At 41.9% G+C, this 15,427-nt stretch overlaps 2 protein-coding genes across 2 annotated transcripts; one reads left to right on the forward strand and one right to left on the reverse strand.

Annotated features, from left to right (window-relative positions):
- Positions 1–5,778: 5,778 nt before the first annotated feature.
- On the forward strand, positions 5,779–8,940 carry LOC139389369 (dynein, light chain, LC8-type 1). The gene is made up of 3 exons (XM_071136083.1): positions 5,779–5,918; positions 6,714–6,852; positions 8,571–8,940. The coding sequence occupies exons 2-3, from the start codon at positions 6,721–6,723 to the stop codon at positions 8,706–8,708; spliced, it is 270 nt and encodes an 89-aa protein (XP_070992184.1). The 5' UTR covers positions 5,779–5,918; positions 6,714–6,720; the 3' UTR covers positions 8,709–8,940.
- Positions 8,941–10,226: 1,286 nt separating this feature from the next.
- Positions 10,227–14,167, reverse strand: LOC139389368 (ribosomal protein L6). The gene is made up of 6 exons (XM_071136082.1): positions 13,164–14,167; positions 12,839–12,937; positions 12,411–12,554; positions 11,464–11,512; positions 11,031–11,215; positions 10,227–10,411 (listed from the first exon to the last, which is right to left on the reverse strand). Exons 1-6 carry the CDS (start codon positions 13,308–13,310, stop codon positions 10,259–10,261), a joined length of 777 nt encoding a protein of 258 aa, XP_070992183.1. The 5' UTR covers positions 13,311–14,167; the 3' UTR covers positions 10,227–10,258.
- Positions 14,168–15,427: the final 1,260 nt, after the last annotated feature.

The following is a 15,427-nucleotide window of genomic DNA, read 5'->3' on the forward strand; positions in this document are numbered from 1 at the left end:
CCAGTTTTATTTTGGCAGAAGAGATCGCTAAATCAGCCCGGCCATTTACGGAGGGGGATTTCATCAAAAACTGCATGATTAAAGTTTGTGACGAAGTTTGCCCAGAAAAAAGGCAACTCTTTTTAAATGTGAGTCTGAGCAGAAACACCATTGCCGAGAGAGTAGACCAGTTGTCCATCAATCTAAAAGAGCAGCTTGTGAAAAAGGGAAAAGATTTTATTGCATATTCCTTGGCTGTGGATGAGAGCACCGACATTTCTGACATTGCCCAGTTGTCAATTTTCATCCGCGGAGTGGACTCCAACCTAAGCGTGACAGAGGAGTTTTTGGCTTTACGTCCTATGCATGGCACAACTACGGGGCATGATTTGTATGAAGAGGTGTCAAGATGTGTAAATGAGATGGAGCTGCCTTGGGAAAAACTCGTGGGTTTGACAACCGACGGAGCACCTGCGATGTGTGGACACAGGAGCGGACTGGTGGCGAAGATACGGGAAAAGATGCAAGAGGAAAACGCGACAGGTGAGCTGACAGCTTATCATTGTATCATACACCAGGAAGCGTTGTGCGGTAAAGCCTTGAAAATGGAGCATGTAATGAGCATCATCACGCGCACAGTTAACTTTATCAGAGCCAAAGGTTTGAATCACCGCCAGTTCAAGGCATTTCTGACGGAGTTAGAAACGGAGCATGGTGATTTGCCTTATCACACAGAGGTGCGATGGCTAAGCCAGGGAAAGGTGCTTCAAAGATGTTTCGAGCTTCGTGAGGAGATTTGTCTGTTCTTGGACAGCAAAGGGAAAGACACAACACAACTCCGAGACGAAATGTTTCTGTGTGAAATGGCTTTTCTGTGTGACATTACGAGTCATCTGAATGCAATAAACTTGCAGCTGCAGGGTCGGGATCGTGTCATCTCTGATATGTACAGTACAGTGAAGGCATTTAAAACCAAACTGACTCTGTGGGAGACGCAGATGCGGAAAGAAAATTTGAGCCACTTTCCCAGCTGCCAGACCATGAAAGAGAAGCTCTCTACCAGTGCGTTCCCGAGCACACAGTTGGCTGATAAAATAGGTATGCTTGCCGCTGACTTTCGACGCCGATTTGCTGACTTTGAAGCACAAAAAAGCAGGTTGGAACTGCTCGGTAACCCATTTGCTGTTGACGTGGAAAGCTCACCACCAAACCTCCAAATGGAGTTGATTGACCTCCAATGCAATGATGCACTGAGGGCAAAATATGCGGCAGTGGGTGCTGCGGAGTTCGCCCGTTTCCTCCCCGGCACAATGCCCCAGCTGCGCATCCAGGCTGCTCAAACGTTGTCTATGTTTGGCAGCACATACCTGTGTGAACAACTGTTTTCTTTGATGAACCTGAACAAAACATCACACAGAAGTCGACTTACTGCTGAACACCTCCACTCAATTCTGAGGATTTCTTCAGCTCAGAGCCTTACCCCGAACATTGATGAACTTGTGGAAAAGATGGGACACCACCAAGTATCACCCTCAACCTCAAACAAGTGAACATTACTGTGCAATCACATATTTAGAGTTTTTACTCAGTTCAAGTTTAAAAGTTAACATTTAATATTTGTTTTCACTGCATGTTACTTCTCCTTAAACATAGTGTTGTTTTTGATTAATAGATTTTTGCACTTTATTTTTTTGTATTTCAATCCAATTATATTTTAAAAATATTTCAGTTGAGTGGATGATAGAAAATTGCTATTATTGTTTTTTCTTTGAAGTAAATTTAGCCCACTTTTGCTAAAATAGAAAATATAGTCTACTGATGGTGCCTTGAATACCGGTTTCTTTCATTTAATGTTCATGTTATGGGGATATTTATATAAAGGAAATTTGTCTTTTGTGTCTGTTGAAAATTAAAGATTACTGACAGAGCCATAAGAAAATATTGCTTTATTTATCTGATCATATTGTAATATATTTGTTAGGTTTTCAGTAGGTTCAATTAGGTTCACTAGACTATATGCGTCATTTAAAAAATTTTCAATGAACATTCGAACAGTCCGGCCCTCGTCTTGTAGCTGATTTTTTTATTTGGCCCTCCGTCCATTTGACTTTGACACCCCTGCCCTACACCAAACGCTATCACGACACGCAGGTTAAAATATCAAAACAAACTCTGGTAAAATAACAACTCAATGTTTATCCCAGGACAAATTAGCTAGAAACAGCAAGCTAGCTAAATAGGACAAATTAGCTAGCAAGTGCAAGCTAACTAGCTAAATTGCCATACATGTTTAATGCTTTTCGACCTGTCCCCAAATTAATGTAATTGGTTTAGAGTTTGTTTTTATATTTTAACCTCCGTGTCGTGATCGCGTTTGGTGTAGGGGGACAAATTACATTTATGCACGATAGCGCATGCGCGCAGCCGGTTTGGGTTCCGTGTTAGGTTTTATGGATATTTTGACCACAGATGGAACAACGAGTCAGATATTTCACCGGATTTATAAATGTGAAGCTTGCGGTTAGCGGTTCCACTCACGACCAAATATGGTCATGAGGAAGCCTGGTGGCCAGCACAGGGAGTAAATGGAGCGAGATGGATTTTGCCCGGCATTCTGCACATTTTCTCATTGATGAAACATTTGATTTCCACACAGTTTTCTGTTTTCAAAACTATAATTTGTAACGAACAGAGTGGACTGTCTTTAGTAGACTTGGCCAAGTTTTTAAAAAGTGCGTTGTTTAGGAGCGCAAGGGCGAATTGAGTTATTGCACACGCGCACTTCACAAAGTAGGCGTTCCTTACGGAAATATCAATAGGATCTCACTGGAATGTGCTTGGCTCTACCAACTTTGATTGACTTGGTTACATCGGAAAGACAGGCTCTGGTTTATGTTGGGTTAGTTATAATGCTATTTTTGTCCACTGTGGGGCTCTATTCTAGGGTTTTCCAAACTCGGTCCTGCCACCTGAAATTTCGGGAAGATTGCCCGCTATTTAGTTTTTCTAAAGACACAGAAAACGGAGGCAGTGGGAGAACCTATTCAAGTAAGTAGATATAGTATAACGACCCTGGGTTTATAAGCGCGGAAATCGAAATTGCCGCACGAGTATGCTTTTGCAGCACAGTCGATAGCGCGCCGGACCTCGGGCTCGAAGATCGAGGGTTCGAGACCTGCTCCCTGCTGTTTCATTACAATATTCTTAGTGATCTAAAACGGTCTATTATTAGCTAGCTTTCTCCAAAAACTTGTGTTGAGGATAACTCAAAAGAGCTGCTAACTTTATATACTGTATAGTTAGTTAGCTACGGGAGTTTAAATATCACTAACTACATATGCGCTAGTTAGCTACAAACGCATCAAGATAGCTAACAGCCATGGAAGAGGGTGAAAGGATTAGCTAGCACTTCCAGTTGTCAAGAGAAGGGAGAGGAGGCTACCCTGGATAGGACCGGTACCTTTTGTGGGAGGACATAATGAAAATATTCTCCAGTTCCAGTCCCTAGCGAGAAACTGAGGACAGACATATAGCGACATATTATTCAGGGCTGTCTAACTTGAGTATAATGCAGCCTGTTTAGCTTTCTGCTCTCGGATACAGTCGTCAAATCCTGTCTGCAGATGAAGAGGTCCCAATGAATGTTATAAGAGTAAGGGTACATCCTTGTATGCCAAGGATTGTGTACCTATGTTAGTAAATTGTGAACTAAAAATAGTTTAAAAGTCGCAATGTATAAACACTTCTGTTCCAGCACACACATCTGATTAAATGTATCAAACCTAATTAGTTAATAAAGTGTGCTATTGTTGGGCTGGAACAGAAGTCTACTCACCCACTAGATCAGAGGAAGGAGGTTGGCTGCCACTGGTATTGACTTTTTTTTCTCACATTTAATTGTTTTAGTAATAGCTTACTTGTTACTAATATGTCTAACCTTTTACATAAGTTAGTTTACTTGTACACTTTGAAATATGAAAATGTTGATTTATTTGAAGTTAACAATTAAAACAAGTTTAAACATCTAACTTAACTATTATTCAAGCTGACTAGTGTTGATGATAGATCACAATCCTACAATAAAGATGGGAAGGGAATATGTCTCTAATTTGTCTGTATTCTCAAATGAACATGACTTGTTTTTCTTCACTCGTAAGATCTCCACTTTAGTTTTATTTGATTGTCACAATTTTTTCCCAGGATATCAGCCATGTGAACCCATTTTGCAGTCCTTCAAGTAACCCCAACTGCACACTTTTGTTGTAGCCCCCGACAAACATGCCTGATTAGTTGACAAGTAGAATCCGGCGTGTTTCTCTGGGGCTACAATTGTGATAATGCCTAAGATATTTTAGGTCCCGAGGTAGGCCGTCATTGTAAAATAAAAATTTGTTCTTAACTGACTTGCTTAGTTAGTTAAATAAAAGACTATCACAATTTGTCTATGCTAAATGTGTTTAAATTGTAAAAATAAGGTGAAGGTGCTCCACTCAAACCACACAACAGAATCATTTAGATTAAACACGGCATATTACAACAATATTGTATAATTGAGGGATGTCTCCTTTCATATTTAGAAAATAACAAAGTAGTTTAAGTAGAAACTGATGCTGCTGCAGCATTCATCTTCACAGTGGTAATGCAGTTGATGTGGGTGTCTTTTATAGGTCAGCTGGTGAACCTACAGTAGTACATAAATGAAAAGCACACCTGTTGTTAGAATATCACTTCTTCAGGTCATCTAGACAATCAGGGTTCTTAATTGTTGGGTTGCGTTTAATTCATTCAGGTGTTTTAGTGTCGTATAAAGATGACATTGTTGGGCTGGAACAACCAGTCAACACAGCAGGTTGTCTCATCACATTAAGGCCTTTGTCCAATGCTGTAATTATCATTGGGTTATTTTATGACTATATGACAATCACTGGAGTTTTTGTTGTTGTTGTGTGTGTGCAATAGTGACCTCCAGGCTTCTCTTCGTGGTCATTGCTGGAAGGGATCCAGTTTTTGTTAAATTAATGTCATATTTGACATTTCATAGCAGATTATGAGAATTTAGGCTGCAGGTTGAGAATTAGGTAAGGGTTAGCTAAAATTCGAAACTATTTTGGGACAATTTGACCAAAGCTGGATCCCTTTTAGCCAGTACCCCTTCTTCATAGGCCTGGATTACATGGTTGCGTTCAAGACAATGTCTAGAGTAGGCCTAGGCTACCATCGTATAAAAAAAGTGTGCTGATTTCTCCAGTCAGTGTAGAATTGCATGACATGACATGCATGACAATGACATGACAAAGGCCACATTTTCCAGTGCGAAGGAAACGTTAACAACTACGCGCTTGTTAATAGCCTAAAGGGGATCACTATCCAATCTACTCAGCACAAATGCGATGAACGGGGCATGCAATCCTTTGTTATCAAGGTGCATTTTTAGCTTCCCCAAAATGTTAAACTCACGTGATACATGCTAATTGCTAGACTACAAGCTATCTAGCTAATTTTCGATAATTTAGTGTTAACACCTGGTTATCATAACAGCTCAACAGCTCTAAATTCGAAATCAGACCAGATTTGCCAGTGATCGTAACAGATCGGTTACTGAGAGCTGTTTTTTATTTTACTTCTGTCTGTGGTATAGTATGGTTTAGAAACTGATACGTTTGTTGTTTACAACGGTTTCCACCGAAACCAACGACGCGTGGGAACCGTAAAGCATGATGGGTTGAAATAAAATGCAATGAGAAACACCAGCGAAAGCTGCGACAGATTAACCAATAACTACACCAAATGCGTAACGGCGTAGCCAATAGGAGATATGTGCGATCGGGTTCGGTCAGTTACACACCCACATTACTTTCTGTCAACCACTACTTAGCGGGAGTTGTAGCTGTGAAACCAAGCGTCCATACAGCGGAGACAACCGGCGTTGGATTAATTAGGTAAAAAATTAGCTTGGTTACTATGAGATGTCGATCGTTATCATTTGTTCATAGTGGAGGAGGTGGTATATTATTAATTTGCTATCTGAATTGATAAGTAACGTTACAATGGAAACCGTTATTTGCTTTTGAGTGGCACACAATGGTAATTGACGTTGATTCACCTGCAAGCTAGATAACGTTTAGATTGTCAGACAGCTATCAATAACTTCCATTTTGACACCTAACCTTAGCTAATATCCTGACATACTGACTTGTTAGGGAAGTAAGTTAGCACCTAAAGAAAACAATGCTGTTTGCTCAGAATGTTAACGTTAGCTAATTTTAACTCTTGACTCATTTGGGGAAATGGTATTAGCCAGCTACTGTATAACTTAGCTGTTTTGTCTGTAACAATCTTGATAACAAACGTTAACCAACTAGCAAACGAGTTATTTATCAAAGCAAAGGTCACCCCCCCGTTATTTGGAGAAAATAATTCTAGCTAGCAATTAACTTTAGAAGCGTATCCATAGAAACTGCGCAGTAGCGGTGATGGAAATTGTTATGCAACGTTGATAAAATAATAGTTCCCAGGGATGCCATGTGCCTGTTATGTAACTGTTATTTACATGGCAGCCGGCCAAGTGGTGCTTTGTGTGTTAAGCTCTGATCTGAAGATGCAGCTTTAGCTACTAGTGGATTAGTTTTAACACGCCAAGCTCTTTATAGAAGAAGTGAGTACCGTTAAATGATGGGTGAGCCCATGTTGATCCTCCCATGCCATTAATACCGTGATGTGTTTTGGTTTCCTAGGGCAACCATGTCTGACAGAAAAGCAGTCATAAAAAATGCGGACATGTCGGAGGAGATGCAGCAGGACGCAGTGGAGTGCGCCACGCAGGCACTGGAGAAGTACAACATCGAGAAAGACATCGCTGCATACATCAAGAAGGTACCCAGATGACAGGTCAATGACTAACATGGTCTGTGGTCCATGGAAGTCACTGAACTTCACTAACAGTGTTGTGCGGAGACCAGGCTTTGTGGAATCTAGCCCATAATACATTGATTCGCCCAAGGTCAATTAAATGATTAAATGCCCACAGTCTACCTGTTTGGCCTCTAGTTGCATGCCTTTGTTTGCTGTCTATTTCAATACATACTAGTCAAATACCACCACTGTTTCCTTGTTGAGATTCAATGGGTGCATTTGCACTGAGTTGCTAGCTTATAGCAACAGCATGAGCAAACGGTTTACGTTTATTGAAAGTGTGGATTTTAGCTAACAATCACAAAACTAGAGGACAAACTTAAGTACGCGTGGCCAGTTACGCTTTTAAGTATTGACCTTGGGCGAATCGACAGTGGGAGCTAGATTCCACAAAGTCTGGGTGAAGTTACTTAAACTTTCTTCACTGGCGAGTTTAGTCCGCTAGGTCTGTGGCTGAATAACTCTGCCTATTCCCCATGCAGAACAGTCCTTGTGACTCTTGCCAAAAGTTACACTCGGGGCTGCAGGGGATTGATTTGATGTTGCGATATGTTTGATGCTCAAAGGAACTGTATAATTGTGTACACGGGTAAAGAGATGTTTTGGTATTAAATTGAGTTTAAATAGTCAGACCTTCATACTAAATGTTAGCTGCCTGACAAGTTACTGGTTTACTATAAATCAAGGGAAAACTATATGAAATGATTTACTAGGTACAGTTACAGCTCCCGAGTGGCGTAGCGGTCTAAGGCACTGCATCTCAGTGGAAGAGGCATCACTTGAGTTCCTTGGTGTCCACATCACCAACAAACTAACATGGTCCAAGCACACCGAAAACAGTTGTGAATAAGATATGACAAAGATTTGGCATGGGTCCTAAGATTCTCAAAAGGTTTTACAGCTGCACCATCGAGTTCTCGGGTTCTATGGCAACTGCCTGGTATGGCAACTTCAAGGCACTACAGAGGGTAGTGCGTACAGCCCAGTACATCACTGGGGCCAAGCTTCCTGCCACCCAGGGCCTCTATACTAGGCGGTGTCAGAGGAAGGTCCTAAAAATTGTCAGACTCCAGCCACCCTAGTCATAGACTGTTCTTTGCTGCGGTACCAGTGTGCCAAGTCTAAGTCCAAAAGACCTCTTAACAGCTTCTATCCCCAAGCCATAAGACTCCTGAACATGCTGCTGCTACGCTCTGTTTATCTATGCATAGTCACTTTAACTCTGCCTACATGTACAGATTACCTTGACTAACCAGTGCCCCCTGTATATAGCCTCGCTATTGTTATTTTACTGCTGCTCTTTAATTATTTGTATTTTTTTTACTAAACACTTATTTTCTTAAATGCCTTGTTAACCTGTTGTATCTGCATGTGAGAAATCAAATTTGATTTGATGGATGCCAGGTTGCAGTTGTAAATGAGAACTTGTCCTCAACTAGCCTACCTGGTTAAAGTTGAAAAAAATAATCATTTGATCTTGGCAAATGAAAAATGATCTCTAACAGGTATTGTAAAAAAAAATTTGAGATGCACTTTATGTGGAACATTTCTGGGATCCTTTATTTCAGCTAATGAAACATGGGACCAACACTAATTTTGTTCAGTAGCTCACTTAATAATGGTTTTGTCAATGCATGCTGCGTCTGATTCATCACTGCATTCCTCTCTGCCCCTCCCAGGAGTTTGACAAGAAGTATAACCCTACCTGGCATTGCATCGTAGGGAGGAACTTTGGCAGCTATGTGACCCATGAGACCAAGCATTTCATCTACTTCTACTTGGGCCAGGTGGCCATCCTGCTTTTCAAATCTGGCTAAGCGGCCAGCGGCCCCAGCCCCTTCAACACCAACTGACCATTAAATACTGACTCGACAGAAAGGCCATCACCCTGGTCAATGGGGACTGCCTTTTTCTGTGCTGCTTTGTTTAAGAAAAAAAAATACATGGCCATGTGAGATTAAACACTTGTATTTATTTTTGTTTTCTACTACAGTAGATTTGATGTCACCGGTTTTTATTTTTATTAAAGCGATATTGTTTGGCTCTGTATCTTTTGGAGTATTTTATTTTAGCTACTTATGTTAACTCCTTTTATTTGTGCTATGACGCTAGCATGTCACGAGGTGGATTGTCCAAGTTGATAGAAAGACAGCACTGTAAGAGGCCATTTTATTTATGATAACCAGACACTACATGCGGTGGGTGACAATTTTCACCTCACTCACTTGACCATAAAGGTAAATGTCAAAGATCACATGGGGTAAAGAGCTCTTTTCCAAAATAATCCATAAAATCGTGTTCAAACATCTGCCACCAGGGCTCTAAAGGCAACGCGTAAAATCTTCCAGATTTAAAAAAACGTTTTGCGCTGTACGGTTTCCGAGTACAGCAATTGTGCGGATTAGATGGCTACAGCAGCGAGAACGGATTACTTTTTAATTATTTAACCTTTAACTAGGCTAGTCAACACATTCTTATTCAGTGAGTTGACTGCTTTGTTCAGGGGCAGAACGACAGATTTTTACCTGACAGCTCAGGGTTTCGTTCGAGCAACCTTTCGGTTACTTCTAGTCGAACCAGGGATATTTGACCCATACCGACGCAACATTTATCTTCCTATAGCAGTAGTTTAATTTAGGCCAAACCATAGAATGGGATTGATAGGATCCCTGGTCCAGAAGTAAAAAATAATTCAAAACGTCAGGGTACTCGCGCCTCGTTAACCATTTTGTTTACACGCAATCTGATGCCACAAAGTACTTAACTGAAATTGGATAGGTTTGGTGTGCTAACGTCACCGGCAACTCAATATCCTCCATTTGGGGCGAAGAATGACACCGCTTGCATGTAGTATCAGGACCTATTTAGAAACCTAATACTAAATTTTATGTACAGTAATTCGAATAAACATTTATCGAGGGCATGTGCTAATTTAGAGCAGCCAGCGCTGGTAGTGTCTAGACCTAATAAACAAGGTCTAACTCGTATGGCCCAAGTTAAACTATACAAAGGCAAGATGGAAAGAGTTACGGTTTTGCATGTACCTGTTCCAACATCCTTGTATGGGAGGTTAATGTAGTCAGTTTAATCATGAATACTTTAGTGTCAATTGACAAAGCTCTTCAATCTATACCAGTGAAGACATGAATGGTAGACAGACTTCAATGGCAGCACACAAACACCTGACGCTCCCTGAATGCCATGGCCTGCCACAACCCCATTGAGTTTTGAATTACATGGGTGCTGCTGGGAGTCTAACAGGACACCTCCAAAAGATTGTATTGATGGGTTATTGTTTGAAAATGTCAACGTCAACATACAGCCAGAAGGTGGGATAGGACTGTGGTGGTACTCTTTATTACAACATTTAGAAAACCAGTTTGTGAGGGTAGACACCGTTGGAGAGGCAGAAAGAGGAGCGCAGGTAGCCCTTCAGCTGGGGAACCTTCTTAATGAGGGGTAGCAGCTGAGAGTCTACAGTCTTCTGGTCCTCTTTCCTCTGCTCTGTCAACTGGTACTTCTGTAGCAGGGGGAAGAGAGATTGTCAGACAACTTTAGCATCTGGCCTACCAATTAAAATAATGTTCTATTTACAACCTAGTTTAGCCACAACCAAAGAGGAAAGTTATCTACCATTTATTGAACAAAAGACCCCCACCCAAGTGAAAGATTAGAGCTATCTGGATAAACTGACTATTCTTCAAATAACGAGGGATTTGGATTTATACACATATTGCTCATCTAGTACAGGGTTCGGCAACAGGGTCCGCAGGCCAAAACCAGCTAAAAATATTTTATTTAGGAAATCTGTTCAAGTATTCCCACTAATACATTTAAAAAAATGTGATTGTGTCTAAATGTAATCAAGGTATAAAATTGTTATTTTAAAATGCAATCTCTTTGTGGTCAATTTGCAGTGTACCAGATATTATAATTATGTTACTGCCCGTCGACCATCCACTCTGACAAATCGTCCCACAGCTGAATCTAGCTGCCTACCCCGATTTATTATGCCTGTACGCTACCAGTCCAATGACAACCTTCAATAGTTACCCCTAACCTCTACTCCCTCCCAATAGTTTGAATCCCAGAAAGTGTGCATGTGTGTATAAGTTGTGTATGTCTAATGTAGGGTTTACCTCTTTCTCTGTGTCAAAAATCTCTCCCTCCTGGTGGCGGGGTCTCCTCAGCCTCTTCTTCTTGAAGTAGGCGTCTGACAGAGTCTTGGGGATCTTCATGCCAGAGATGTCAACCTTGGTTGCAGTGGCGATGACAAACTTTTGGTGTGCCCTGCGCAGGGGGACACGGTTCAGGGCCAGGGGACCTAAAAGTTGGAGTGCGAGTTGGGGATTGAGTTACAACTGAAATAGCAAGAAGAGCATATTTTTCAAAACATCACATCAAGGTAGGTATGGATACCTGATGAGGTACTGCATCTACACAGACATGACTGTGAAATAAAATCTCACTGGACATTCTGAAAATAACTTTATGCAACACTTGTTTTGCCAATCCACCGTGATGAAGAATATTATATAAGAATATTTTAAAGAAAGCACTGGTTGTTCTTACCAGTTACAAGCAGGAGACCACTGGAGAGCTGCTTCAGGAACACAACACGCTGAGAGGAGAGAGAAGAGACAGTCACTGGATTGCACAGGACAACATCTACCACATGTACATGCTACAGTAGATCACCAGCACTGATCCTGACTGAAACAGGGCATACAGGCTTAGTTCCATCCAGCCTAGCGCAAACCCACCAGATTCTTATTGGTAAAATCAAGTGCCACAGCTGAAACCATCAAACTTGTGGCTTAGAATAAAGAGCATTAACAAAACTATCTACAAAAATAGTACTAGGCCACTGCCAATTTAAATGTATAGGGAAACGCATTACATAAATCTTTAATAAATCTGTTCAGATGTTCATCAACTTGAGTTTAATGGAAATGTTCCACTAAACACATTTATGTGCTCCCAATACAATGCTGCGAGTGTCCTCTGGCAATTGAGCCGCACTTAAAAGCTGACACCATAGCAGCAGGACCTGCTGGGTGAATTCAGTGTGTGGGCGCAGTCCTGTGTGTGGGAACTACTGTAGTATGCCAGCAGTATGCCTGTGTGAGGCTTGTATGTGTGCGTGTTTCTATGTGTGGGCAAAAGGTGAACTGATTTGTCAGTGTGGGAGTATCAGGCAGCTTATCACATGTAGGGCACAAAGGGGCAGCAGAGCAACAAGGGGTTTAAATTCATATGCACAGCACACAATCTGCAATATTATTGTTTGCAAAATAATCATACAGTGAGTAAGCTTCAGTGTGTGAAAGCAACAGATATTTATGAGTAAGAGCATTGTCATGAGTTTGGCCATGAGGGTTCTCACCTTCCTGCACTGGCATCCAGTTAGCAGGACAAGGACAGTAAGGTGGTGGGGCTGGAGTGAGGTTACGGTATGATCCAACTCAATGACACATGAATGTGTGTGCATGCATGAGTATTAATGCATGCGATCTAACCTTTCCGCGGTGGCGTCCAGTGAGCAGTACAAGCACGGTTCCTGGGGTGATGGTGGCACGCAGGTTCCTCTTATGCTGGCTGAAGGGCTTCTTACCATGGTTTTTCAGTTTACGGGCCACATCCTCTGTGGGGTAGTAACGGGGCTGGGGGGCAAACGAGTCAAGGGATATTACACAACTTCACAAGTGTAGAATTAAGCAACGCCACATCTTGCTACCAGACTCAACTGTATGCAGTATATTGAACCGATGAAAAGTAAAAATCAGCCTTTTATGTATACGACAGACCAAATCCGTCTCAAACCGGAATCTTCATCTGCTGAATGTGGTAGTGAGCTACAAAATCCAGCAATGGTTACAACGATCCAAGAGAAACTTGATGCCAACCACAATATAGGCAACCATGTTTGAGTGAGCTAAAGACTCACCATTTTGCGCATCTTTACAACACGAGTGCCTCCATTCTTGTCACCGCCAACAGTCTTGGTGATGGTGGATGGGGTCTTGACCTTCAGCTTCTTCTCAATCTAAAACAAGCACCGACAGCACATGTTGAGGCTTTCCGTACACTACACAAATGACTTGACATTAACCAACATCTAGTTTTTAATAAACCCTTAACCTGTTAGTATTTATTAGGGATCCCCATTAGCTGCTGCCTTACTCTTCCTGGGGTCCAAACGAGTTTAACAGGTTCAATCTAGAGAACCAAAGTGACCGCTTCCCCCAGTCGGTGTGCCTCCCCTCTCTTACCTTGGTCTCAGTGGTCTTGGTCTTTCTCTTGTACATGGCCCTGCGGGCATACATGGCGGAGCGAGAGTAGCGACCGATGCCCCTGGCCAGGACAGGGTTCCGGCTGCAGTGAGCCTTCTTGGCCACCTTCTTGTCTCCCTCTGCCATCTGGGGAGACAGGGAACAGAATGGGTTAAACTCATGGATAGTTCTTCAATAGAAATATTGCTCTAATATAGATTTATAAGATTGTAGTAATTCCATGGTCGAACATTCATTACTAGTGGATCATGAATGACTGATGCTGGTTAGTTAGCTACTTTCAATATGGTGCTGAAACAGAATGTGACAGCTAGCCTGATGTTAGCACACCAAACCTATCCACTAAGAACATTGTGGCTTCAGATAGTCAAGAACGGGTAACCAAAATACTTGGCTGTAAACTATGGTCAAATTATAGAGCAAAATCAGCAGGCCCCATCAATGGATGATTGCCTGCCACTACAACACTGGCATGCCATGAACATTTCTGCAACTTGGTAACATAACAGCACAAGTGTGCAGGTAAAAAACGGACATTTCAACAGACAAGTTAATTAGGCAGTTCACAGAATTGACAAAACACATTAAAATGACTGGAGAAAGTGTACACGCAAGCATGAGCATATACCGGCATGACAAGTCGTAGCTAACGTTACGTTAGCTATACCATTCACCTTAAGCTAGAAACCAAGCCAAATGTGAGGGCCAGTGAATAGAAATTAAACATGCGCCAAATCTGAAATCTGCTAAATTACAACGCGTTGAGATATGTAGCAGGCTGTGGGCCTACGCTTACGAAACATAACGCTATTTATTTACAAATCATCACACACAAAACAACCATATTCAAACATAAATAGTCTTAAGGACATAGTCAATAGCCCCGTATAAATTGGATGCGGTTATTTGGTGCATTTTGTATGGATGAACACCGATTTTATTTATGCAGTAGTGTGGTGAGAGGCCATTCTTACCTTTGCTATGAAAAAAAGACCGACATCCGGGGAAGTTACGTATATAACCACGTTGCATTTGACGTTGACGTAAACAACGCAAACAAATCTTGGCCCTTGTAGTCCTTTGAGAAACTCATTTATCAATAAAATAAAACAATTTATAGTCAAACATTGTAAATTAAATCTATGAATGCTGTATTTGTCTGGTAAGAGTAATGTTCATATTTGTAATTTATGGACAAATCTACATTATTTCCAGCAATCATCATCAAGTAATGATGAGCTGTCTATGAAAATATTTGCATCTACAGTCTCATAGGACCAGTTTCTAGGACCAAATTTTACGGTGGCGTTCCAGGTCACCTTCATTGCAGACACACTGCACAGAGCAGCACATTGCTATATCGATGTGGATCCTGAGATACATTACATTACCAAAAGTATGTGGGCACTTGCTCGTCAAAATCTCAATCCAAAGTCATGGGCATTAATATGGAGTTGGTCCCCCCTTTGCTGCTATAACAGCCTCCACTAATGGTAAGGCTTTCCACTAGATCTTGGAACATTGCTGTGGGGACTTGCTTCCATTCAGCCACAAGATAATTAGTGAGATTGTCCAATTCACCCCAAAGGTGTTTGATGGGGTTGAGGTCAGAGCTCTGTTCAGGCCAGTTAAGTTCTTCCACCCCAATCGCAACACATAATTTCTGCATGGACCTCACTTTGTGCATGGGGGCTTTGTCATGCTGAAACAGGAAAGGGCCTTCCCCAAACTGTTGCCACAATGTTGGGAGCACAGAATCGTCTAGGTCATTGTATGCTGTAGCATTAAGCTCTCTCTTCACTGGAACTAAGGGCTCTACCCGCAGACCATTATTCCTCCTCCCACCAAACTTTAGTGGGCACTATGCAAACCCTTTCTCTATGCACCCAGTAGCGTTCTCCTGGCTTCCGTCAAACCCAGATTTGTCTGTTGGACTGCCAGGTGGTGAAGCGTGATTCAAGACGCCAGAGAATGCATTTCCACTGCTCCAGAGTCGAATGACGGCGAGCTTAACACCACACCAGCCGACACTTGGCATTGCGCATGGGCTTGCGTGTGTGGCTGCTCGGCCATGGAATCCCATTTCATGAAGCTCCCGACCAACAGTTATTGTGCTGACGTTGCTTCCAGAGGTAGGTTGGAACTCGGTAGTGAGTGTTGCAACCAAAGATAATTTTTACATGTTACAGCACTCGAGTTCCTTGAGATGGTGTGGCCTACAACTCGCGGCTGGGCCGCTGTTA

Source organism: Oncorhynchus clarkii, chromosome 30, assembly GCF_045791955.1.
Source record: "Oncorhynchus clarkii lewisi isolate Uvic-CL-2024 chromosome 30, UVic_Ocla_1.0, whole genome shotgun sequence".
In the NCBI taxonomy this organism is placed as follows: domain Eukaryota; kingdom Metazoa; phylum Chordata; class Actinopteri; order Salmoniformes; family Salmonidae; genus Oncorhynchus; species Oncorhynchus clarkii.